Source organism: Lithobates pipiens, unplaced genomic scaffold (assembly GCF_037356315.1).
Source record: "Lithobates pipiens isolate NorthernLeopardFrog02 unplaced genomic scaffold, aLitPip1_a1.2 Scaffold_18, whole genome shotgun sequence".
Taxonomy (NCBI): Eukaryota; Metazoa; Chordata; class Amphibia; order Anura; family Ranidae; genus Lithobates; species Lithobates pipiens.
The window spans coordinates 21,134,725-21,162,212 of record NW_027507758.1 but is presented as its reverse complement, the minus strand read 5'-3'; the positions used below and the strand labels follow the sequence as shown (position 1 = coordinate 21,162,212).

The following is a 27,488-nucleotide window of genomic DNA, read 5'->3' as shown; positions in this document are numbered from 1 at the left end:
TGATACAATGATGGGGCACTATTCCTCCCACTGATACAATGATGGGGCACTATTCCTCACATTGATACCAATGATGGAACACTATGCCTTCCATTGATACCAAAGATGGGGCACTATTCCTCTCATTGATACCAATGATGGAACACTATGCCTTCCATTGATACCAAAGATGGGGCACTATTCCTCTCATTGATACCAATGATTGGGAACTGATTGATGCGGTTCGTTGCAATTACATCATCCATTCTCTTGTTGATTGCACTGTGGTAACCTGGACTGCTACTTGGCAGTTCCCTTGATCTGGTTTGGGTTTTTCCTGCTTCAGCTCCGGACCTGACACTATGCTTGGGACCCCCTCTTTCACCCCGTCATCCCTATATGAGCTGGTATGTTTTTCGAGCTGATTTGTAGGTATCAGGCATTCGATTTTTTTATTGAATTCTTTAGAATCCCCCCCCTTTTTTATCAAGGGCATACTGTATTTGTATTTACATATTAGATTTTTCTGTACTTACAGTAAATTTTTGCATCTATACTCCTGATGAGTGAACGTGATTCACGAAACGCGTAGAGTTATTTTATAAGATGCCAAAACAGTTCGGATTTTATTCTCTATATCCAGCATGCATCCATTTGTGTGTGTATATATATATATAAATAAAATCATGTATGATCACCATATGTACCGTACTTCATATGTCCATTTGGTATATTTGTTCTATAATGTCAGCCCATTTATAAATGGTTGTGTCTATATTTTGGAAACTGTATCATGCATTTCTAGACCATGAAACTGCATTTGATCAAAAAAAGTTTTATTATTATATATACTCCATACACTTTTTTTGCAGTAACATACCTCATCTAAAGTCCCACTCTTTTTCCTCTTCTGTTGTTACTAATGTAGTTAGGGATGGAGGCTTGCTACTGCAGCTATGCCAGGTCATATTTCCTGTTCCTCCCATATTCCTCCCATTGACCTCATTGATACCAATAATGGGGCACTATTCCTCCCATTGATACCAATGATGGGGCACTATTCCTCCCATTGATACCAATGATGGGGCACTATTCCTCCCATTGATACCAATGATGGGGGACTATTCCTCCCGTTGATACCAATGATGGGGGACTATTCCTCCCATTGATACCAATGATGGGAGACTATTCCTCCCATTGATACCAATGATGGGAGACTATTCCTCCCATTGATACCAATGATGGGGCACTATTCCTCCCATTGATACCAATAATGGGGCACTATTCCTCCCATTGATACCAATGATGGGGGACTATTCCTCCCATTTATACCAATGATGGGGCACTATTCCTCCCATTGATACCAATGATAGGGCACTATTCCTTCCACTGACACCAAAGATGGGGCACTATTACTCCCCTTATAACCAATGATGGAGCATTTTTAACTCCCACTTACTCCACGCCATTTTCTTCCTCCACAGGCCACAGTCCGGTCCCCTAAAGCTTTAAGGACAGTAAACTGGCCATTTGTTTAGAAAATTGTTTAGAAAGTTAGGATTTCCCTGCTGTACTGTACTACTTTAGGACCCACCTAAGTCATGATTGGACATTGATGGACCAGCAGCATATAAATAATATTATTCCTGGACTCTTTCCTCCTGGAACCACGTTTCCTGTGTTTGACTGAATGGATTGTGTTAAAGAATAGAGTCCTGATTAGCTTGGTGTTGTGGGCCTCTCTTTCCCAAATAGCTGTGCCAAAGTTTCCAATAACCAGATATCATGTATACGGCTCTATGTAGAAATGCACTGTATTTTCAGGGTGGAATGTGGAAGGGTTAGGACCCCTGTCAGGTTTGTATTGCTATAAACAATAAAACGCTAATCCGTGGATTCACACAAATTTGAAAATATCAATGGCATAAAAAGTCCCAAGAATAATAATGTAAAAGCCCACAAAGTACAGAAAACTGAAAAGAAACATTCAACCGAAAAAATATTAGTGTAGACCCAAGGCCTCCACCAAGTGGTCAAGGATGCACGCTTACCACAGATAGGACTCCCTAAATAAAGGGTAGTCATACAAGGCATGTGTTGAAATATTCCACGTTAGCCTCATCTCCCTCCGCTCCTTTGCAGAGTCAGCAGGTAGCCTGGTTATTTATAAATCACCACTTCCAGCTATCAGCCACATGTACTCAGAAAGAAGAACTGAAGCAGACGCTCTATATAGTGTAAAACCTTCAAAAACCTTTTAGTTAAAATTGTACTGTACTTACAGATGACATAGGGATGAAAAACCAACTGCAGCCAGCAAACAACTTCCAGTTGAGCGATGACATCAGCATGTAGCTCCTCCCAATGTGTTTCGTCCTGCGTGACATCTTCCGACAACAACATGCCTTATATGGCTGCTCTTTAATTAGGGTTGTCATATCTGTCTGGTAAGCATGCATCCTCAAGGCTCACTCCTGCTACTTAACGAGAAGCTCTTTTGTTTTAGTGTTCAGAAGCAGCTCATCTGTCGGTTAATTACCAGCCACTCATTGTTACCACAGTGACTCACCGAGTTACCATTAACCTGCCTCATTAGTCCAGCTTACAGCCAGCCGCTTTTTGCTATTTAACTACTTCCCCCCTGGCCAATGTATATATACGGCCGGGTGGGAGCCTTCTACTTCTGAGTGGACGTTCCTGAACGTCCTTCAGAAGGAGGGGGATCGCGCGTGTGCGTGTGACCACGCAGCGGCGCGATCCCGATGCGCTCGTGTCACCCGGACACGGCACATCTCAGATCGTCGGGAGGGCTCTGTGATTGGCCCTCCTGATCACATGACGGCCGTGTCCAATCACAGCCGTCATGTGATGTAAACAAACAGCCGGTTGCTAGGCAATCGGCTCTCCTCTCCTCACACGGAAGTCGTCGCAGAGGAGAGAAGAGCGGATCGCTGCAGCCGGCTGGTGATCAGTGAGTATGAGCTGTTTTTTACAGCTTTTTACTCACTGATCACCAGTCTAGTGTAAAACAGTGTAAACACACGTCCCCAAAACACACATGTCCCCAAATAATAAAATCACCTGTCCCAATGATTATCTGCACACATATGTACGTGATCACCTGCACACATCTGTACATGATCATTTGTGTACATCTGTCCGTGATCACACAAACCAATTATTATACACTTAACGGAATTTTTTTTTTTACTAAAAACACGTAGCAGAATACATTTTGGCTTAAATTTATGACAAAATTAGATTTTATTGGATTTCTTTTAAAATGGAAAGAAGAAAATATTGTTTTTTTTTTCAAAATTTCCGCTATTTTTTCGCTTATATCGCAAAAAATAAAAAACCGAGTCGTGAATAAATACCACCAAAATAAAGCTCTATTTGTGCAAACAAAATGATAAAAATTGAATTTGGGTACAGCGTAGCATGACCGCGCAATTGTCATTGAAAGTGCGAGAGCCATGAAAGCTGAAAATTGGGCTGGGAAGGAAGGGGGCGAAAGTGTCCAGTATTGTAGTGGTTAAACAGCTTAGCTCATTTCCTCTTTGCCCTTATGTGGTCTATGATCTCCAAGCACATTCCTTCCTGTGTTCCTGTGCATGACTTGGCCTAGCTGACTTCCCTTCCATTCCTGTTCCTGATTTTTGCTCTTGACTACGCTGACTTCTGGTTTCCTGACCCCGGATTGTCTTATTACCGCTAATTATTACAAACCCTGGCTTCTGTTTTTGACTACGTGTTATTTTTGCCTTTTTTTTTTTAAATATGTGATTTTAACAGCACTTTCTGTCTCCTTCTGGATTATGGTCCCTGACATTCCTTGACCACTCGGTGGAGGCCTTGGGTCTGTCGTGGCACCAATAATAAGATTTCTTCGGTGAAACATTTCTTTACATTTATGCACTTTGTGGACTTTTACATTATTATTCTTCAGACTTTTTATGCATTTGAGATTTTCAAATTTTTGTGAATCCACTGATTAGCGCAATATATTTTACCAATTCTACTTATGACTATGTTGGATATTTCAGTGTATTTGCAGCTATTTTTGTTTCTGCTCATGTCTGCATTGCTGTCTGTGTTTCCCGCTAGGGAGCTTCACCCACATTATTGGTCCTGGGGCCCACTATCTCGGGTTCAGAAAGTAATCACAGGCAAAATCTTTCAGCGTGGACACTTGTTCTAGTGACAACAATCTAAGAGACGAAGCTTTATTTTGGAAGGACCTCCTCTTACTTCCTACTGTGTCTCTGGGATGGAAGGAAAGGGAAGATAAATGTCCCTGGTGGTACAGAGATTACCACATTATGACCACCAGATGTGGCTGACGATCATAGGAAGCGAGTATTCATTTCCTATGATCGTTAGCTCCATCTAGTGGCTGTAATGAGGTATTTTCCTGGTTCACACTATTTTATGAATGAAGAACTTCTGACCTGGAGAAAAAATTGCCTAGTAACATCCGGCATTTAAACAGAACAAATAAACACACAGATTTGTAGGAAGAAATTTTTCTGAATACACCCTCTAAACTCCAAGCTTTCTGATCCTTCTCACAGTTAATGAGAATCCTGCCGCTGCATGTTTCCCTTAACTTAGCTATTATTTGATCCCCTCCACAGCCCAAATCACTGCAGCCACCATGCATGTTGAGGAACGCTGGGATAAGATAATTTAGCCAAACTGAGAGTTCTGCACAGTTTATCACATTCACATAATTAGCAAACCCCCTCCACCGCCAAAAACAAAGCACTCATTTCACAGCACACCACAATTTCACACCACATGAGAACATATTAATAAAGCAGTTCATCTTCCTGGGGCATGCAATTCAAATGGCAGCGATTATCACAGTATAGGGAGTGAGCGTTGTCCCCCTAGGACAGGAAGTGTGTTGCTGGCAGGATTACCAGCTTAAAAGGAAGGAGAAAATCCTTAAAAAAAAAAAAAAAAAAAGTAGAAAACTAATGCAGCCACCACATCTAAGTGCTGGTAAACTGCACTAGATGACATTTTTTTTTCTTGCCGTTTTGATAAAGTTTTAAAAAATTTCGACAATGAAACTTTCCATTTTCGCACTTTTATAAAGAATAAAATATAATTCTGATATAAATAAAGTGGCTAAATAAAGGAAAAATGGCGCAGAGCTATAGCGGCGACATTTGAAGTGGTCTCCCCCCCTTTTTTTTTTTTTGGTGTCATTCAGTTTAGGGTGGAGTTAATGGACAAATCACGGCATGCTGTTATGGCACGGCACAGCGCACTCGGGTCGGCGTTACCTCCTCCGCCACAGGAAGCGACAATCGGTTCTTTCTCTTTAAGCTGCCGAACGTTTCCCCTATTATCCCCTGACAGCGCTTCCAGAATGATTTAGGGGGTGACGGCTGATGAGGGGGGGGGGAGGGGGAGACAGATGAGAAAGAGAGATGATTAGACAGCCAGGAAGCCAAGAGAGAGATTAAAGGGACAGACAAGAAAGCCACGATCCATCATAAGTGCATTGCGAATGACGTTCACCAATATTTCTGGAAAAGTTTCCGTCCACACACAGGAAATATCCCCCCAAAAAATAGTGCCGCCTCCCCTGGCAATACCACCCCACCCTCTAGAGCTTACACTTTTGTAAAAAAAACATTTGGGTGGAGTAGGGAATGCTGGCCTCCTTGCTCTGTTTTTTTTGGGGGGGGGGAGTTTGCCATTTGTGTCCTTTTGGAAGAGACTTCCCCTCACTTCCTGTGCTGGAGACCCAACAGGAAGCCTAAATATATCTCTCCAAAGCCAATTAATCTCCTCAATTCTTGTTCCTGTAAAATTCTGGGATTTCTCATTACTTCCCCTCCCTGGGAAATTGGTCAAAAGGACAAATAGAGAGAGTGAATCTACCTCTGCGTCATTTGGGTTCCCTTTGGGGTTACTGCAAATGTGAGAATTAATTTGCCCTGAACCAGAGATGGATGTGATGGGGGGACTCTGATGTGATGAAGGGACACTTATATATAAGGGGGAGCATGATGTGATACGGGTGCCTCAGTGGTGTTGGGAAGCTTCTAATGTGAAGGGATAACTTCTGAGGTGAAGGGTGGATCTCTGATATGAAGGGGGGCTTCTGATGTGATGAGGGGATCATGACATTAAAGGGAGGCCTCTGATGCAATGGAGGTCTCTGATGTTATGGGAGGAATTTGATGTGATGAGGGGACCTTTGAGATGATGGGGGCCCTCTGATGTGAAGGTGGGGCCTGCGACGTGAAGGGGGGAACTCTGATATGAAGGGAGGGCTCTGATGTGAAGGGAGGGCTCTGATGTGAAGGGAGGGCTCTGATGTGATGGGGACCTCTGATGTGAAGGGAGGGCTCTGAAGTGAAGGGGACAACTGTGACATGATGGGGGGTCTCTGACATGAAGGGTGACTCTGATGTGATGAGTGGACCTATGATGTGATGGGGAGACCTCTGGCGCACAGGGAGGAGGGCTATGATGTGATGGGGGTCTCTGATTTGAAGGTGGAATCTGATATGCTGGGGGGGGACCTTTGGAGTGGAGGGGGCCGCCAAAATGAAGGGGAGACCTCTGATGTGATTTGGGAGACTCTGATGTGATGGGGGGACCATGATGTTGGCCTTTGATCTGAAGGGGGGACTTTGATATGATGGGGAGATCTCAGATTTGTGGGAAGACCTCTGATGTGACAGGGGGGACCTCTGATGTGCTAGGAGGACCTCTGACATGAAGGGGGGACCATAATGTTGGCCTCTGATGTGAAGAGGGACTCTGCTGTGGAGTGACCTCTGATGTGCTAGGAGGACCTCTGACATGAAGGAAGGACCACAATGTTGGCCTCTGATGTGAAGAGGGAATCTGATGTGGGGTGACCTCTGATGTGACGGGGTGACCTCTGATGTGACGGGGGGACCTCTGATGTGACGGGGGGACCTCTGATGAGACGGGGGGACCTCTGATGAGACGGGGGGACCTCTGATGAGACGGGGGGACCTCTGACATGAAGGGGGGGCCATGATGTTGGCCCCTGAATTGAAGGAGGACTCTGATGTGGAGAGACCTCTGATGTGACGGGGGACCTCTGACGTGATGGGGGGGACCTCTGACGTGATGGGGGGACCATGATATTGGCCTCTGATGTGAAGAGGAGACTCATGTGATGGGGAGACCTCTGATGTTTTGGAGGAAACCGCTGATGTCTTGGAGGATCTGTGATGTGATGGGGGGACCTCTGACATGATGGGAGACTCCCATATAAAGGGGATGCGCTGACATGATGGGGAGACCTCTGATGTAATGGGGGAAGGGGCCGCTGATGTGATGGGGTTCCTCTGATTTTAAGGTAATTTTATCAAGGTGGTTGTGTGCATCATCTCAGGCTCAGGTTTCCCATTGATAAGTAACATTATTGTTTTTTTTTTTCATCTTGGGCTGGGGTGCCTCCACATTCTGCTTCTTTTTAAAGGGTCAAGTTTAATAAATGCTGATCTACCCAATGGGGACATTAACTGAAACCTTAACCCTTCCCCACTCCAACCAAACTAAAGGTTTTGACTTTAAGTTCACTGTAAATATATTATGCTAAAAAAAATAAAAAAAAAGCCCATGAAACATTTTCATATTTAATAACGAGTGTCATAAATTAATTGATTGACATCTCCAGCCATTAAGTCTGCTGATACCTGTAGTTCCTCTGCAGCCTCAGACCTGCCCTGTCTTGTCCCCCACCTAGGACGTGTCCTGTAGGATGACCTGCGAACAATTGTCATTATTCTTATCCACCAATTAGAGGTTTCTTACCATGAGTGGCTCCTCCTCCTCCACTTCCTCCACTCTGGGTCCTGTTGGTAATACTTTGGGCTCCAGCCACAATGGTCCATCAGCGCACTTCCTGGGGGCATCTTCAAGTAGCTCTGCCCCCTCCTCACTGTCTGTTCCCCCCGACAACCTAAGCGGTTGCTGGAATAACATGGGGCTCAGCGCCTTTCGCCTGTACCTACGCCGTACAGGGCCCCTCGGGGGCGGAACTGTGGGTGTGGTGTCCTCTTTTGTTGGGCACTCAGACTTGTCCGATTGGAGAGACTCGTGCGGGTGCTGCGTGTCCTCCTGTGGAATTAACAAACTTCTCTTTATTTGACTGTTACAGCCTGTGACTGCTCAAATTTACCATATAGAAGAACATTCCATACTATGTATATACTATACAACAATACTGGCAATATACTGTATAATAATATGCAAAACATATACTATACAATATAAAAAGAAAGAAAATATGCTATGTATATATTATACGACAATATGTCATATACACTACACTCTACAGTATATACTATACTACTAAGAAATGCAGACTAATTACTACAATACTGAACTACACAACAATACAGACAACATGCCATTAATATACTATACTATATAACAATATAGACAACATACTGCATATACAGTATACTATACTATATAAAAATGCAGACAGTATACTATGTATATACTATAACTACACAAAAACAAAATGCAGACAAATTACTATATAAAAATACAGACAGCATACTACGTATTTACTACACTATATAACAATATATAAAAAAAAATACCATGTATATACTATACTATAAAACAATACAGATAACAGACTATGTATATACTATACAACAATACCTAAATATACCATGTACAGAGCCTTGAAAAAGTATTCATACTCCTTGATATTTTCCACATTTTGTCATGTTACAACCAAAAAATGTAAATGTATTTTATTGGGATTTTATGTGATAGACCAACACAAAGTGTCACATAATTGTGAAGTGGAAGAAAAATGATAAATGTTTATTTATTTTATTTTTTAGAAATAAATCTGTGAAAAGTGTGGGGGGCATTTGTATGGCGCCCCCCGGAGTCAATACTTTGTAGAACCCCCTTTCTCTGCAATTACAGCTGCAAGTCTTTTTGGGGATGTCTCTACCAGCTTTGCACATCTAGAGAGGGACATTTTTGCCTATTCTTCTTTGAAAAATATCTCAGGTTCTGTCACATTGGATGGAGAGCGTCTGTGAACAGCAGTTTTCAAGTTTTGCCACAGATTCTCAATGTGATTTGGGTCTGGACTGTGACTGGGACAATCTTATGCCCCGTACACACGAGAGGACTTATGTCCGACAGACTTCCAAAGGAGTTCCGCCGGAGTTCCGACGGAGTTCTGACAGACTTTTCGGCCGAACGGACTTGGCCACACACGATCACACTAAACTCCGACGGATTCGAACGTGATGACGTACGACCCGACTCGAATAAGGAAGTTCATAGCCAGTAGCCAATAGCTGCCCTAGCGTCGGTTTTAGTCCGTCGGAGTAGCATACACACGAGCGGAGTTTTCGAAGGGGACCGGGTCCGGCGGAGTTCCGTCGGGAAAATTTGAAGCATGCTTCATTTCTAAAGTCCGTCAGACTTTTGCGAAGCTAAAGTCCGTTGCAGCCCACACACGATCGGATAGTCTGACGGACTCGGTCTGACGGACTTTGGATGTTGAAAAGTCCGCTCGTGTGTACGGGGCATAACACATAAATATGCTTTGATCTAAACCATTCCATTGTAGCTCTGGTTTAGGGTCGTTGTCCTGCTGGAAGGTGAACCTCCGCCCCAATTTCAAGTCTTTTGCAGACTCTAAGCCCTTGTACACACGGTCGGACATTCCGTGTTGTCAGATTACCAGACAGTGTGTGGGCTCCATCGGACTGTTTCCGTCAGAATATCCGACGAACCAAGTTTGAGAGCTGGGCTATAAAACTTTCCCACATGATCCGATCGGACTTTATCCGATCATGTGTAGAGAATTCCGATCTGATAAAGTGCCACGCATGCTCCTATCAAATTCCTAGACCAAAGCTATTGGCTACTAGCCTGAACGTAGTCCCGTCGTAATGAAATAACGTCATCACGTTCTGAACGATCGGATTTTCCGACAACTTTGTCCGACCGTGTGTATGCAACACAAGTTTCGGACAAAATCCGTCAGCCAAAATCCGACGGATTTTGTTGTCGGAATGTCCGACCGTGTGTACAAGGGCTAACAGTTTTTCTTCTAAGATTGCCCTGTATTTGGCTCCATCCATCTTCCCATCAACTCTGACCAGCTTCCCAGTCCCTGCTGAAGAAAAGCATCCCCACAACATGATGCTGCCACCACCATGTTTCACGGTGGGGATGGTGTGTTCAGGGTGATGTGCAGTGTTAGTTTTCCGCCACACATAGCATTTTGCTTTTAGGCAAAAAAGTTAAATTTTGGTCTCATCTGACCAGAGCACCTTCTTCCACATGTTTGCTGTGTCCCCCACATGGCTTCTCACAAACTACAAACTGGACTTCTTATGACTTTCTTTCTCCAATGTCTTTCTTCTTGTCACTCTTCCATAAAGGGCAGATTTGTGGAGAGACGACTAATAGTTGTCCTGTGGACAGATTCTCCCCCCTGAGCTGTGGATCTCTGCAGCTCCTCCAGAGTTACCATGGACCTCTTGGCTCTTCTCTGATGAATGCTCTCCTTGTCCAGTCTAGTCAGTTTAGGTGGACGGCCATGTCTTGGTAGGTTTGCAGTTGTGCCATTTTCGGATGATGGATGGAACAGAGCTCCGTGAGATGTTCAAAGCTTGGGATTTTTTTTTATAACCTAACCCTGCTTTATACTTCTCCACAACTTTATCCCTGACCTGTCTGGTGTGTTCCTTGGCCTTCATGATGCTGTTTGTTGGACATTTTCACTTAGGGGGTGTACTCACTTTTGTTGCCAGCGGTTTAGACATTAATGGCTGGGTGTTGAGTTATTTGGAGGGGACGGCAAATTTACACTGTTATACAAGCTGTACACTCACTACTTTACATTGTAGACAAGTGTCATTTCTTCAGTGTTGTCACATGAAAAAATAGAATAAAATATTTACAAAAATGTGAGGGGCGTATTCACTTTTGTGAGGTACTGTGTAGCACTAACCCCCGAAGGAGCTGCTGGTTAAATTTGGGCTTACCGTTACCTTCTTGACCTCGTATGCGCCTAGGGGCTTCCCGAGGTAGATGGCCCAAAGAACTGCAGAGACTGACACTGGATCCACTTTAGCGATTTTTATTTGCAAAATGGTAGACAAAACACAGTCTCTCCATAAAGGATAGTGGGTATGGGTAGGAAGTTCAGGTACACTTGGAACTGCATAAATCTCTCTCCATAGCATCCAGAGAATAGCCATTCGCAACTGGATATTACGGCCATCGAATAAATCTCCACTCAGCAGATTTAGCAACCGATAGATGGTTCAGATAGAGAAAAGTCTCTCCAAATACTTGGTTGTAGAACTTGAAAATGAAAAGTCTCTGCCACAGACTTGGTTGTAACTGAAGGATATTTAAAGGTTAGAGAACCCTCGTACGGTACCAGTATCTTGCAGCCGTTCCGGCGATACCATACGAGTGTGGATTCACCTGGTGTCTGTCGACTCAGCTTCCAGGCTCTTACCGAGCAGCCAGCCTCCTGCATGGCCCTCTTCTGAAGAGTCCTCGGAAACGGATGGATCCGCACCCTAGGCCATGAGGGCCCCTGAGGGCTGGTCAGGAGGACCAGGACCCAGGGCCGTCTTTAATACTGATTGGACCCTGGGCAAACATTTTCTTGGGGGGGGGGGGGGGCCCATGCAATTTCACTCTCCACTTGCTCTGAGACATACAATATATAGCAGCTAGACTTAAAATCAGTTTAATGTAGATCAGGCAGCTATTGAGATTCACTGCCAGTGGTTACAGCATATACTGCTTACTGGCTGGTTGCTAGAGGTTACAGCACACTACGGCTCACTGATTAGTTGCTAGAAGTTACAGCAAATGATTTCTGCTTCTTAATCGGTTGCTAGAGATTACTTTACAGTATTACTGCTCACTGGTTGCTAGAGGTTACAGCACATCATCTCCTTACTGCAGGGGGGCATGATCTACATATGAACGCTGCCTTTATTTACATATCAATACAGCCGGTGTCTTGTCAAATAGCGTCCTCCATCAGATAGTGTCCCCTGCGTACTGCTTATGCGCAGTACACAGGAACACAGATTCCGAAAATTACCGAGGATGAACGGCGCCTGCGCCGTGAGTCCAGGTTCTATCCCCACTATCCAAGTGGACATAGAGTTAGAATAAAAAAGAGCCGAGCGCAGCGAGGCCGAGCCCGAAGCGTGGCGAGCGAATCTCGCCCGCGAGGGGCCCTCTAAAATTCACAACCCTATGTCCGCTTGGATGGTGGGGCTACCACCTCCACTCACGGCGCAGGCGCCGTTCAGCTTCGGAGATTTTCCGAAGCTTCGTCTGCTCCGTACTGCGCATGCGCAGTACGGAGTTGACACTATGTGATGCCCGGACTCTATACGCCAGAACACCGGCCGCAGCTATTTACATATGAATGCCGGTTATTTACATGTAAACACAGGGTCTGCAAGTGAGTCATCTGTACACAACAATAGGGCAGAGCTGGGCAGCATTCCACAATGAGATATTGGGATTGTTGGCAAGTATGAGGCAGCTGCTTTGGGCCCCACAACAATGACAGGGCCCAGGGCAGCTGCCCCTTTTGCCCTGCCTTAAAGACGGCCCTGCCAGGACCAAGAAGACGGAATAATCCTCTGGACCGGAACCCCATAACATGTGATCTCAGCACCTTAAGTACCCCCCCCCCCCCCCAGAATGCCCAGCAAGATGACACACTCACTGGTTGGTTCCGAGAGAGAATGGCATTCAATGCGTCCAACCGGACAGCGTTCTTATGCTTGCCAGAGGTGACACCGACACCTATGGTCAAGCAGAACACAGTGCAATCCAGCCAAACTGGCACCAAGACCATAATTTAGAAAGATTAACCCCAAAACCCAACTGTGGTTTTAAGAACATTTAAATTTACAAAACAAATAGCGCATGCTCATTGGGAGCCCGGCGCTACACTGTATATAAAAAGTTAGAAACCTCAGCTTGCTAATACTGTTAATCCAGCATGTGCAAAACTCTAAATCAGAATTATTTTCATTTTCTGTTAATTGTTCTCGGGTTGGTCACTTACCGCCTGGGTGGGTTCTACAGCCTCTCTGGTCCTCTGAGTCTTGTTTCCCACGATCCTCGGGTGTTTCTGGCATCGCCATCTCATTAGGACCCAGCTCAGCATCCCTTGTAGCTCCTCCAGACGCTCCTTAATCTGTAGATGAGGGGGTTATAAAATGTTAAAAATCTAACCATTTGGGATAACAAAAAGGTTAAATCAATCAATCTGTGATTAAAAATTAGAGGTCGACCGATATGGGTTTTTCTCTGGCCGATGCCGATGCCGATATTTAGAAATCATGGCGGCCGATAGCCGATATATGATGCCAAATTTTTTTTTTGGGCCGATATGTTAGGCCGATTTTATTTTTAATCCCCCTTGATCTAACACACCTTTCCCACTGGGGCGTTTAAGGCGCTTTTGGGCTAAAAATAGCGCCTGTAAAGTGCCTGCAAAATGGCTCCCCTGCAGTCTGTGTGAAAGACAGAGTGCTTTCACACTGAGGCGATGCGCTGGCAGGATCTTAAAAAAAAAGTCCTGCAAGCAGCACGTTTGGAGTGGTGTATATCGCTCCTCCACCACTCCTGCCCATTGATATGAATGGGCACCACTGCCGAAGCGCATGCAATGCGATTTGGCAGCGGTGCTTCATGGGCGCATTTAACCTCTTCCTTGGCCGCTAGCTGGGTTATATGTGCCCCACTAGCAGCCAAATAGCACCGCTAAAATGATGGTAAAGAGCCGCTAAAACTTGCGTTTTACCATCAACGTCTGCCCGCTCCAGTGTGAAAGCAGCCTTCATAAGTGATACAGAAAATTTCTTACACTTAAAGCGGAGGTCCACCCTAAAATGGACCTTCCGCTCATCGGATTCCTCCCCCCCTCCGGCGCCACAATTGGCACCTTTCAGGGGGGAGGGGGGTGCAGTTACCTGGATAATCCAGGTAACTGCACCCACTTCCGGGCTAGCTCTCTGCGGAAAGGGGCGTACATTACGCCCCTTTCCGCAAGTGCCCGCCCCCTTCCGCAAGTGCCCCGCTGCCTGCTGGGAAACACACAGATCCCAGAGGCAGCGGGGACCATCCTTATTGTGCAGCGCGGCTCGCGCATGCGCAGTAGGGAACCGGGAAATTAAGCCGAAAGGCTCCATTTCCTGATTCCCATACCCAAGATGGCGGTGGCAGCACCCGAGAGACGATCTAGAGATCGGCTTCGGGTGCCGACATCGTGGGCGCGCTGGACAGGTAAGTGTCACTATTTTAAAAGTCAGCAGCTGCAGTATTTGTAGCTGCTGGCTTTTAAAAAAAAAAAAACATTTATTAAACAAAACAAACCTCCAATCAGTTTACTTGTATGTATGATCTAGATTAAAAAAAAAAAAAAAAACCTATATATTAGATAAAAACAGGTAGTCAAAACTTTTGGACAAAAAAAAAAAAAAATGGGCTAACTTTACTGTTTTTATTTTATTTTTATTTTTTAAATGGTGTATTTTTTTCCCAAAAAAATGCATTTGAAAGACCTCTGTGCAAATGCCGTGTGACATAAAATATTGCAACAACCGCTATTTTATTCCCTAGGATCTCTGCTAAAAAAATATATATAATTTTTGGGGGGTCTAAGAAGTGATTTTCTGGCAGAAAATACAGGATTTTTACTTGTAAGCAACAAGTGTCAGAAAAGATTAAAGCCTCATGCACACGAGACGCAGTTAAACGCGCGTTCAGATGCAGTTGGACAGTTTTTTCAACTGCACCTGAACTCATTCAATGTTATCCTATGTGTCCATGCACACAGTCTCGTTTTTTTCCGTTTATATGCAGTTGCGTTTAATCTCGTTTTTCCAGAAGCAAAAAAATGCGTTCAGAAACAAACATTTCTGCGTTTCAGACGCAAAACGCGGCAAAACGCGGTAAAACGCGGCAAAACGCCGCTACCGCGTTTAGCCGCGTTTGCGTTTATATGCGTTTTTAAAGGTGAACTTTTTTTTTACATTAAAAATCTCAAAAATGATTGCAAATGATGAAAAACCATTAGAAAAATATTTTAAACAATTGCAATTGCAAGTGGACAATCCACAACTTGTGGCAAGTGACGTGGCAAGTGGACAATCCACAACTTGTGTTAAGTGACATGGCAGGTGGCAAGTGATGTGGCAAGTGGACAATCCACAACTTGTGGCAAGTGACGTGGCAGGTGAAGTGGCAAGTGGACAATAGACAACTTGTGGCAGGTGACGTGGCAAGTGACCTGGCAGGTGACGTGGCAAGTGGAAAATCAACAACTTGTGGCAGGTGACTGGCATGTGACGTGGCAAGTGGACAATCCATAACTTGTGGCAGGTGACGTGGCAAGTGACGTGGCAAGTGGACAATCCACTTGTGGCAGGGGACGTGGCAAGTGACGTGGCAAGTGGACAATCCACTTGTGGAAGGTGATGTGGCAAGTGACGTGGCGAGTGGACAATCCACAACTTGTGTCAGGTGACGTGGCAAGTGGACAATCCACAACTTGTGGCAGGTGATGGGGCAAGTGATGTGGCAAGTGGACAATCCACTTGTGGCAGGGGATGTGGCAAGTGACGTGGCGAGTGGACAATCCACAACTTGTGTCAGGTGACGTGGCAAGTGGACAATCCACAACTTGTGGCAGGTGATGTGGCAAGTGATGTGGCAAGTGGACAATCCACTTGTGGCAGGTGACGTGGCAGGGGACGTGGCAAGGGATGTGGCAAGTGGACAATCCACAACTTGTGGCAGGTGATGTGGCTGGTGACGTGGCAAGTGGACAATCCACATCTTGTGGCAGGTGACGTGGCAGGTGACGTGGAAAGTGGTGTGGCAAGTGGACAATCCACAACTTGTGGCAGGTGATGTGGCTGGTGACGTGGTAAATGGACAATCCACAACTTGTGGCAGATGGCATGGCAGGTGACGTGGAAAGTGGACAATCCACATCTTGTGGCAAGTGACGTGGCAGGTGATGTGGCAAGTGACGTGGCAAGTGGACAATCCACAACTTGTGGCAGGTGATGTGGCAAGTGATGTGGCAGGTGATGTGACAAGTGGACAATCCACATCTTGTGGCAAGTGACGTGGCAGCTGACGTGGCAAGTGACGTGGCAGGTGACGTGGCAAGTGACATGGCAAGTGGACAATCCACATCTCGTGGCAAGTGACGTGGCAGGTGATGTGGCAAGTGATGTGGCAAGTGGACAATCCACAGCTTGTGGCAAGTGACGTGGCAAGTGGACAATCCACAACTTGTGGCAGGTGACGTGGCAGGTGACGTGGCAGGTGAAGTGGCAAGTGACGCAGCAAGTAGACAATCCACAACTTGTGGCAGATGATGTGGCAAGTGACGTGGCAGGTGATGTGGCAAGTCACGTGGCAAGTGGACAATCCACAACTTGTGGCAGGTGATGTGGCTGGTGACGTGTCAAGTGGACAATCCACAGCTTGTGGCAGGTGGCATGGCAGATGACGTGGAAAGTGGACAATCCACATCTCGTGGCAAGTGACGTGGCAGCTGATGTGGCAAGTGACGTGGCAAGTGGACAATCCAAAACTTGTGGCAGGTGACGTGGCAGGTGACGTGGCAAGTGACGTGGCAGGTGACGTGGCAAGTGATGTGGCAAGTGGACAATCCACAGCTTGTGGCAAGTGACGTGGCAAGTGGACAATCCACAACTTGTGGCAGGTGACGTGGCAGGTGACGTGGCAAGTGAACAATCCACAACTTGTGGCAGGTGACGTGGCAAGTGACGTGGCAGGTGATGTGGCAAGTGACGCGGCAAGTAGACAATCCACAACTTGTGGCAGGTGATGTGGCTGGTGACGTGGCAAGTGGACAATCCACAGCTTGTGGCAGGTGGCATGGCAGATGACGTGGAAAGTGGACAATCCACATCTCGTGGCAAGTGACGTGGCAGGTGATGTGGCAAGTGACGTGGCAAGTGGACAATCCACAATTTGTGGCAGGTGACGTGGCAGGTGATGTGGCAAGTGGACAATCCCCAACTTGTGGCAAGTGACGTGGCAAGTGGACAATCCACAACTTGTGGCAGGTACCGTGGCAAGTGACACGGCATATGCAAGTGTACAACTGCTCTCTATGCTGCTGCTGCTCACTCTGATCAAAATAGCAGAAATAGTTAAAAAAAATGCTTTGAGAGCTTGGGGAGGGTCTACATGATGTTATCTTTATAAACGCGTCTAAACGCAAACGCGTCTAAACGCGTCTAAGCGCGACATGCAAACGCGGCAAAACGCGCGTTTCTAAACGCGCGTTTCAGCTTTTTTTTAACAGAGGTTTCATCTGCGTCTCGTGTGCATGAGGCCTTAGTCTTCAAATGGTTAAACTGAGAACTTCTACACAGAGATGACTTCATTCATTCAGAAGTGTAAACTTTGTATCATTTAGTTCTTTTCTTGGCAGCCTGCCCAGAGAGGAGGAAAGTGTTGCTATGAAGACTCAGCAACTCACACTGACTTCTTACAGAAGTCATTTCAAAGTCCCGCTGTAGAATTGGCTTTTTATCAGCACAATCGGCCGATGCCGATTATTTAAAAAACGGCAAATATCGGCCGATATATCGGTCGACCTCTATTAAAAATATTTCAGATCTTAAGATTTGCATTTAAACCTGAGTGTTTTCAGCTCATAAAACGCTCGTAAAACGCCTGAAAAACGCCCAACAAGCAAAATCCTATTCATTTCAATGGCACCTGTTCACATCTGAAGCGTTTTGTCACCTGAAGCAAAACTCTTGAAAAACGCCCTAAGCTCAAAAAAGAACATGAGCTTCTTTGGGGCAGATTACAGGCTTTTTTTCTGCCTTTTACATTGATGACCTGAACAAAATCGCGGTAAAACTTGCGACTTTGAAACGCTTAGCAACTACAGCAAAGTCACTGATTGCCAACCAAAGGGGTCCTGGAGTATTTCTACCCAAAATAAAATAAACCAGAAAACAAAAAAATTAAGATAAAAAATATTTATAGTTTTTGTGGGTTTTTGTGGGTTTTTTATATTGTAAAGTATCACGCACACTCGAACTGCACCCTTACGAATATTTTTTTGGAAAGACAAAACACTTACGAATATTGACAGACAAGATGCCATGACATAAAAATCTTCCTATCCTGTACCCCCATAGAGTAGAAACAAACTGCTATACTGTGCCTGGACCCTTTCACCCATGATAAAAAGTCTTAAAAAAGTCTTCTGAATGGAATCATCAAGTACACAAAGCCTTGAAGGGGTTAACAAATCTCAATATTCCCAAAGTCCAGCTCTAACAGCAGATAACCCTGACTTCCAACAAAGAAGCTTAGCTCTAACAGAAAAGAACCCTTACCTCCCACAAATAAGCTCTTCTACCACATTGAATGTTTCCCTTCCTTTTTTTTTTGATGACTTCTGTCAAATTTGGTTTACCTGTCACTTTCTGTCCTGGTGACAATGGTGACCGGCACTGCAGCTCCCAAGACTATGACATAAGGCGCTGTCCGCACTCACCGTCAGCGTCAGAAGCCGATCTTCTCCAATCAGCTTCCAGCCGACACCCGCCAGCACTTCAAACTCTTTCATTTTGCCATCAATGCTTCTCTCCAGCCCCTCCCTCCATGCTGGGCTGAGCCGGTCCTCTGGGCTGTCCGACAGGATCTGAGATCTCGTTTCCTCCGTCCAGGATCTGCAGAGAGAGGATCACATGGGCTCATTCTACAACGTCTGGGAAGAGCATTGGGAAAACTGGGGTGGCAATTTGTTTGAAAAACTCAGTTTCCAGGAAAATTTCCTAATTATGTCGAAAACCATGGATGACCTTTAAGTGGGAGCTATCTGATCATGAATGGGCTCTCAAACCTTGGGGGAAACCTGGTCTACAGAAAGAGACATTGTAATGGCAGCTTGTAAACCATTCTCAACAAGGGTTCCATGGGACCCTAGAATTCCTCTAGAAGTTGCTAGAGCTTCCTTGAACTGTGGATGATTGACCTCCCATCATGCATAGTTCCAAGGCTGGTTTCCCTTGGCAGAGCCAGTGGCATAATGCAAATGATCTGATCTCTAATCTTGGTATTCTGATCACAACCTTAAGGGGGCATTCTTCTCCCAACTGACCACCACTGTAGAGAACATTCTTCCCACTGACCACCACTGTAGAGAGCATTCTTTCCACTGATCACCAATGTAAGGATCATTCTTCTCACTGATCACCAATGTAAGGAACATTCTTCTCACTGATCACCAATGTAAGGAACATTCTTCTCACTGATCACCAATGTAAGGAACATTCTTCCCACTGATCACCAATGTAAGGAGCATTCTTCCCACTGAACACCAATGTAAGGGACATTCTTCCCACTGATCACCAATGTAAGGAACATTCTTCTCACTGATCACCAATGTAAGGAACATTCTTCTCACCGATCACCAATGTAAGGAACATTCTTCTCACTGATCACCAATGTAAGGGACATTCTTCCCACTGATCACCAATGTAAGGAACATTCTTCCCACTGACCATGAATGTAAGGAACATTCTTCTCATTGATCACCAATGTAAGGAACATTCTTCTCACTGATCACCAATGTAAGGAACATTCTTCTCACTGATCACCAATGTAAGGAACATTCTTCTCACTGATCACCAATGTAAGGAGCATTCTTCCCACTGAACACCAATGTAAGGGACATTCTTCCCACTGATCACCAATGTAAGGAACATTCTTCTCACTGATCACCAATGTAAGGAACATTCTTCTCACCGATCACCAATGTAAGGAACATTCTTCTCACTGATCACCAATGTAAGGGACATTCTTCCCACTGATCACCAATGTAAGGAACATTCTTCCCACTGACCATGAATGTAAGGAACATTCTTCTCATTGATCACCAATGTAAGGAACATTCTTCTCACTGATCACCAATGTAAGGAACATTCTTCTCACTGATCACCAATGTAAGGAACATTCTTCTCACTGATCACCAATGTAAGGAACATTCTTCTCACTGATCACCAATGTAAGAAACATTCTTCTCACTGATCACCAATGTAAAGAACATTCTTCCCACTGATCACCAATGTAAGGAACATTCTTCTCACTGATCACCAATGTAAGAAACATTCTTCTCACTGATCACCAATGTAAAGAACATTCGTCCCACTGATCACCAATGTAAGGAACATTCTTCTCACTGATCACCAATGTAAGGGACATTCTTCTCACTGATCACCAATGTAAAGAACATTCTTCCCACTGACCACGAATGTAAGGAACATTCTTCCCACTGACCATGAATGTAAGGAACATTCTTCTCACTGATCACCAATGTAAGGAACATTCTTCTCACTGATCACCAATGTAAGAAACATTCTTCTCACTGATCACCAATGTAAAGAACATTCTTCCCACTGATCACCAATGTAAGGAACATTCTTCTCACTGATCACCAATGTAAGGAACATTCTTCTCACTGATCACCAATGTAAAGAACATTCTTCCCACTGACCACGAATGTAAGGAACATTCTTCCCACTGACCATGAATGTAAGGAACATTCTTCTCACTGATCACCAATGTAAGGAACATTCTTCTCACTGATCACCAATGTAAGGAGCATTCTTCTCACTGATCACCAATGTAAAGAACATTCTTCCCACTGACCACGAATGTAAGAAACATTCTTCCCACTGACCATGAATGTAAGGAACATTCTTCTCACTGATCACCAATGTAAGGAACATTCTTCTCACTGATCACCAATGTAAGGAACATTCTTCTCACTGATCACCAATGTAAGGAACATTCTTCTCACTGATCACCAATGTAAGGGACATTCTTCTCACTGATCACCAATGTAAGGATTAAGGGGTGTCAAAACAAAATGGTTGACCTTATGTCTTACTAAATACTTGTATTTTTCTATCCTTCTTTGTAAAATAAGGATTCGTCATCTATTGTCACGTACTCATCAAGAAGAGGCCGCATCAGCCCTAAAAAGCAGTCTACGCCCAGAAGATTGTCTTATCAGCTGATAACACCCGGAGAATTGTCTTTCCTTTGCAAAAATGTTGTTTTTTTTACATTTGCTGATGTTTGCCCTTTTCTGTCTATAAAAGATGTAATAAAGAAGCCTCAGAGCCAGAGAAAGTCAGAGACAGTCAGAGTTAACGACGGACTTCTGAGCAGAAATACTGAATAATATCTCCGTGTCTCTTTGCTTAGATAAGAACTCTAACTAACAATTGGGAAACGGTAACATAACCTGACAAATAGGTGACTTGTTGAGGTCTCACCTAACATTTCTGGCGCCGCGAACAAGGGACCCGCAGAAAGAAACTACAAGAGGCGAACGAACATAAGGACGGAACAAAAAGGTCGGGCACATCAAGAACCACAGACAAATCCTGCGCAGGTAAGAAAAGCTTTATTTTCTTATAAACTCTGTGCTTCTTAGATTTGTGCCCACCTGATCTGTCTGAATTGTTCTTCAGGTAAACACCAACCTCTGTAGTAAGCGGGTCTTGAACTTAATATTTTGGCTTATGTTACCGTTGTTTCTTGTCTGTCTACTTGTCATCTGTCTGTTGTGAATGAGATAAGCCCTGTTTGTATGGTGTGAATTGAAACATATATCATCCCAATGGGTAACGGAATGCGCCCTTAACTCGTAAGAGTACTTTGGGGGTCCGACACTTAAGTTTGATATACGCTTTTTGATTCATGAGCCTAAAAACGGGTTGAAAGTATAAGTCCTGACTGCCTTAATAAAGCAGGAATAAGAAACGAATGCTGAGAGATTCCATGGTAATGGGAAGGGAAATAAGGTCTCCACAAAGTCCCGGAGACCTAGTCATATGTGTTTGGCCACCAAAAGGGAATGCTTGTATATGTTGTAGCTGTCAGTCTGGTCATAATATTTGTCAGTTGGCTAGCATATAAGGTAATTCGATTTCAGAAATCTCATCTAGGAGAGGTTTTTAGTATTTTGGCACCCTAGGAGGAGAAGGCAACGAGACACTTAGTAAGTGATCCAAACGCCACCTAGGCAGGACTGTCAAAATGGGCCAGACACATGGTAAACCCCAGGAGGAATCTCAGAAATGTTATGCTGTTAAAGACATAATTACAATGTTGTATGGGAAGGATAAGGCACAGGGCACGAATAGGATTCTCAAGAAATTGGGGATGGATGGAGAAAATGGATTAAGTGTAGAAGGTTGGGAAGAAATAAAGAAAGACAGACAGGGAGAGATATTGCAAAACGGATGGGTATCACAAATACAATGTTTAATTAAGGTTTCCAACAGGGCTGAAGAGGAGGGATGGGAGTATTGTCAGGAAAAGGGTGGATGGGATATGAAGGTCCGACACAAAAGTCTTCCTTCTGCTCCCGGCGATAGGGTAAATACGGGAGATACTCCACCTCCTTATAACACTACCACACCAGGTAATGAAAGACCAAAACTTTATCCTTCCTTAAGAGGAAGAGGATGGGTATGCCGAGTATGCGGTATCCAGAACCCAGACTGGGCACAGGAATGTGTGCATTGCGGCGCTCAAAGACCAGAGCCCGTAGCTCCAGTCCATAGTCGGACTAGGGTAATACAAGTAAATAATCCAAATGCGGGTCAAGCAGGACAGCCACCTACAGTGACCCGACAAGTCGTTCTGAGGACATGGACACCTTGGTCGGCTGACACTCTTATGGCATTAATACAGAATGCTCCTGATCCCGTAGCAAAACCTGCCGCATTCTGTAGATTCGTGACACAATTACTAGACACACATGAAGCAACTTGGCAAGATGGGGAAGATATATGTAGACATAAAATGACACTAACGATGTTTAATCAATTTATGAATGAAATTGCTCCACATAGACCGAATGGGGATCCTACCACAGATCCACCAGGAATACATCCTCGTCATATAGACTCTAGACCCCTGTTTATTGCTCAGTTACGAGAATTTTGCCAAGGGAAACAGCAGGAAAGGGGTTCGACAGCGCCCATAAAACAGGCCCCAGGTCAGACTGTTACAGAATTTTACCTCAACATGGAAAGCATGATGGCTGACGAAGGTCTAGATTTAGCCTTACCCGTCACCATTAGGGCTTTCAATCGACAGTTTATGGAAGGACTAGTACCCCAAATAGGTGACAAACTGAAGGCATGTACTCCCGAATGGAGAGCCATACGGGACAGAGGAACATTGTTGCAGAAAGCACAAGGCATAGAGGCTGATTTAGCAGAAACTAAACCCAGAAGGACACCGGGAGTTAACACTGTTGCCCGGGTCAATGAAGGAGGGAATTTCTCCCGTAAACCTCTTACCTGTTATTACTGCAACAAGGTGAGACATATAAAAAGAGACTGTAGGAAAAGGATAAAAGACGAACAGGAAGGAAACACGGACAGAGACACGAGGGACTACAGACAGAGGCGTACCAATGATAGGGACGATCCGACCGCATGACTTGCCCCAGTCCTAGCTGAATCAGAGAACAAAATGCTCCACATGTTGATGAAGGTGGAAGGTAAACATATTCCTTGTTTGGTTGACACAGGAGCGTCACGCAGTCTGTTGTCTGATTCAGTAGTCCCTCCACACATGACGTCCCGTGACACCATACCCATAAGTGGTTATGACGGTCTTTTGTCCAATGCCCCACTGACTAAACCTTAAAAAGTAAAAATAGGGGGAATGGCTACCGCCTGACACTTGTGTATTGTTGCAATATGTAGACTTGTTTAAAAGCCACTCTATCATTGTTACAATTCCTGGCTGAAAAAGGGTGTAAGGTGAATAGAACTAAGTTACAGGTATGTCAGAAAAAGGTTGTCTTTTTGGGCCACTGTATATCCCAGGGTACTCGACATCTCACTGAAGACCGAGTCCAGGCCATAAGACAAATGAATATCCCACGCAATTTTAAGCAACTTCGTATGTTTCTGGGAATGGTGTCATATTGTAGACAATGGATACCACATGCCAGTTCTCTGATGCAGCCATTATATGATTGCTTGAAAATAGTACCCTATGTACTCACAGAAGCAGGTCATGAATCTTTTAGCACCTTAAAAAGGTTACTAATTTCGGCACCTGCGATCGGGATCCCTGACTATACCAAAACATTTCATTTGTACATTGCTGAAATCACGGGACACGCAACAGGGGTGTTGACACAACAACACATCAAACAAAGGCCGGTAGCATACTTCTCGGCGGCTCTCGATCCTGTCTCTAGAGGATCACCGTCCTGTGTACGAGCAGTTGCAGCAGTGTCAATTATCATTGACAAATCCTCAGAAATTGTCTTAGACAATCCTGTAGTGGTACATACCACACATGACATACACGCCATCTTATCACAGGTCCAACCAAAACACATATCAATGGCAAGGCAGCTGCGTCTACAATGCACTTTGCTCCTACCCCCCAATGTTACCTTTCAGCGATGCACTTCTTTTAACTTAGCACAGCTTTTACCATTACAGACAGATTTGACAGGGGGGAGTAATGATGATAATGGTGTAGACACAGCACAAGATACTCAGGATTCTGACACACTTTCGTTTCAGGACATAACATCTGATGAACACGATTGTTTCCAACTTATGGAACAAGAAACCACGGGGTTCCCACATGTCACAGACATACCCATTACAAATGCAGAACACACACTGTACATAGATGGTAGTAGATTTGCCGATGACAAAGGTAAATATCACACAGGTTATGCTGTGGTAACGGACACACAGGTAATTGAGGCAAAGTCACTACCAGCACACATGTCGGCACAAGAAGCGGAACTAACCGCTCTAGAGAAAGCCCTAGAACACTTGGAGGGACAAGAAGGGAACATTTACACTGATTCCGCATACGCCTACGGTGTTGCACATGATTATGGCCACATATGGAAAGCTAGAGGTTACCTTACAGCAGCAGGCACACCTGTTAAACATGGTGAAGGAATCAAAAGAGTCCTGAACAATCTTCAAAAGGTTATAAGAGTAGCCATCATGAAGATAGCGGCACACACGAGCGCAAAAACAACTGAGGCAAAAGGAAACGCATTTGCAGATTTAACTGCAAAGAAGGCAGCTCTAGGGGAAGTAAGCCCTGAGACCTTAGCCACGGTACAGGTGAGTATGCCCGAAACCACATGGCAGCAGCTAATGGAACTACAGGAACAAGCAGGGGCTATTGAGAAGGACCGTTGGGTTAAGGAGGGAGCTGCACCAGGCTTTGACAATGTATGGAGAGAAGGAGACAAAATATGTCTACCCGCTTCTCTATACCCAGCAATGGCAGCGGCTGTTCACTTACCCACTCATGTCAGCTCCAATTCTATGTATAGGATTGTAAGCCAAGGATGGCTAGCCCCTGGATTCAGTAGTACTGCAAGGAACTACTGTGCTGCATGCCAAATCTGTCTGATTAATAACCCAGGACAGAGAGTGAAAACCCCACGTAAACATCAGGTCCAGGCCCAATATCCCTTTCAGAGACTGCAGATTGACTACATACAACTGCCTGAGAGCGGCCCCTTTGAATTTGTTCTCGTGTGCATCTGCCTATTTTTCAGGCTGGCCGAAAGTTATCCTGTGAAATCAGCTACGGCAAAAGCCACCGCCAAGAAACTGATTACTGAGCTGATACCTAGGTTTGGTCTCCCAGAAACAATAGAATCAGATAGGGGGACACATTTCACGGGAGAAATAATGCAAAATGTGATGGCAATGTTAGGGGTTCAACAAAGTTTTCATACTCCTTACCACCCACAGAGTTCAGGATCAGTAGAAAGAGTAAATGGTACAATCAAACTGAAAATACAAAAAGCTATGCAGGAGTTGAACAAACCATGGCCTGAGTGCCTACCCTTAGCTTTGTTCTCTATTAGGTACACCCCAACAGGAAAAACAGGGTTATCCCCATATGAAATACTGTTTGGAAGTGCACCTAGATTAGGTTTATATTTTCCTCAAAGTATGCAATTACAATGTGATAGTTTAACTACGTATGTAATACAGTTGCAACAGCGTCTGACTAAAATCCACAAGAGTGTGTATTCTTCTCTTCCAGACCCTAATTCTGTCACAGGTACACACGATCTACAACCAGGAGACTATGTGTATGTAAAGAAACATACCAGAAAGACACTGGAACCAAGGTTTGAAGGTCCTTTCCAGGTGCTATTGATTACAGCAACCTCAGTGAAATTGGAAGGGAAACCTACCTGGATCCACGCTTCTCATTGTAAAAAGGAGCCAGTTGGCAAATGACAACATGTATCTTTTTATTGTTTCAGTAATTCTGGCTAATAGTTTGGTTACCTCACAGAATAAAATATACAAGGATGAAGGATTTTCTAAAAAAATGTTATTACTGAAGTTTAAATATGCTTATGCCCAGAAGTCAGGATATGAGAAATGTTGGATTTGTAGCAAATTACACCCCAGCACAGCAAGTATACCACTGATGGCAGTTCCTATAAACTATACTGATCTTGCTAACAGTAGCATTAACATAATTAGAACAAATACCAGCGAGACAGTAATGTTTAAGTCAAATGGCCTCGCCTTTTCCCCTGATTGGTGTTTCAACTTAGGGAACACAACGGGAGGAAATGGAGAATGCCAAGACAGCAAGTTTAATTTGTCCATTGTCGTATTAAATGGAAGCTTCTATCCCAGTAATTCCAGCACACACCAGACATTATCTGACTTCCTCACTAACATTGTGGATAATAATGTTAGGTGGTTAGTATCCAACTTATCCCTCTATGGATACACCTCTCGTTATAGAAATGATATCAGTTCAAGATCAGTAGCTCTAGGAAATAATATATACATCTGTTGTGAGGATAAATGTTATACTTGGATACCTAGAAGAGCTCAGGGATGGTGCTACCTCGCAAGTTTAGTACCAGTAATGGGAGTAGTAGGTGATGAACGAGGTGATCACCTATTAGAAGCTAGCATGCACCCTAGATATCCCCTCAGGTATCGTAGTAAAAGAGAAATATTCCTGAAGAAGGACATGGCATGGGCTTGGTTCCCGTCCTGGACAGGATGGGGTATAGACTTAATGAAAAGACTAAATAACTATACAGGAATTATTAATGATGTTTTGGAGAAAAACTCTGATGACATTACTAAGTTAAATCTGGAGACCAGAGCCATCAGACAACAATTAGAATTACATGAATTAGCAATTGAAAGTATGAGTGCAGCACTGACAGGACTCTGTGAAACTACTGAGGACTATGAGTGCTGTACTTGGATACATAACACCAGTATTGAGGTACCTGATTATTATGACATCATTGCACAACACCGAACGGAAGTAAAGAATTTACAAGAGAAGGCCCGAAATATTGGTCGCGACTGGGATCCGTTTGGTGGAACTTT

The 27,488-nt window shown here is 44.5% G+C and overlaps 1 protein-coding gene across 7 annotated transcripts in view; it reads right to left on the bottom strand.

Annotated features, from left to right (window-relative positions):
- The window catches only part of LOC143986994 (uncharacterized), a 165,728-nt gene that overhangs the window by 25,813 nt on the left and 112,427 nt on the right, over positions 1 to 27,488 (bottom strand). For 5 of the 7 annotated variants that reach the window (XM_077485425.1, XM_077485424.1, XM_077485427.1 and 2 more), the window contains 4 exons: positions 18,581 to 18,755; positions 13,082 to 13,213; positions 7,795 to 8,100; positions 5,274 to 5,378 (listed from right to left, as the gene is read on the bottom strand). In XM_077485425.1, the coding sequence (XP_077341551.1) occupies positions 5,274 to 5,378; positions 7,795 to 8,100; positions 13,082 to 13,213; positions 18,581 to 18,755 (718 nt within the window). The remainder of the gene's footprint in view (positions 1 to 5,273; positions 5,379 to 7,794; positions 8,101 to 13,081; positions 13,214 to 18,580; positions 18,756 to 27,488) is intronic. The other 2 variants (XM_077485429.1, XM_077485430.1) reach the window with 1 other exon arrangement.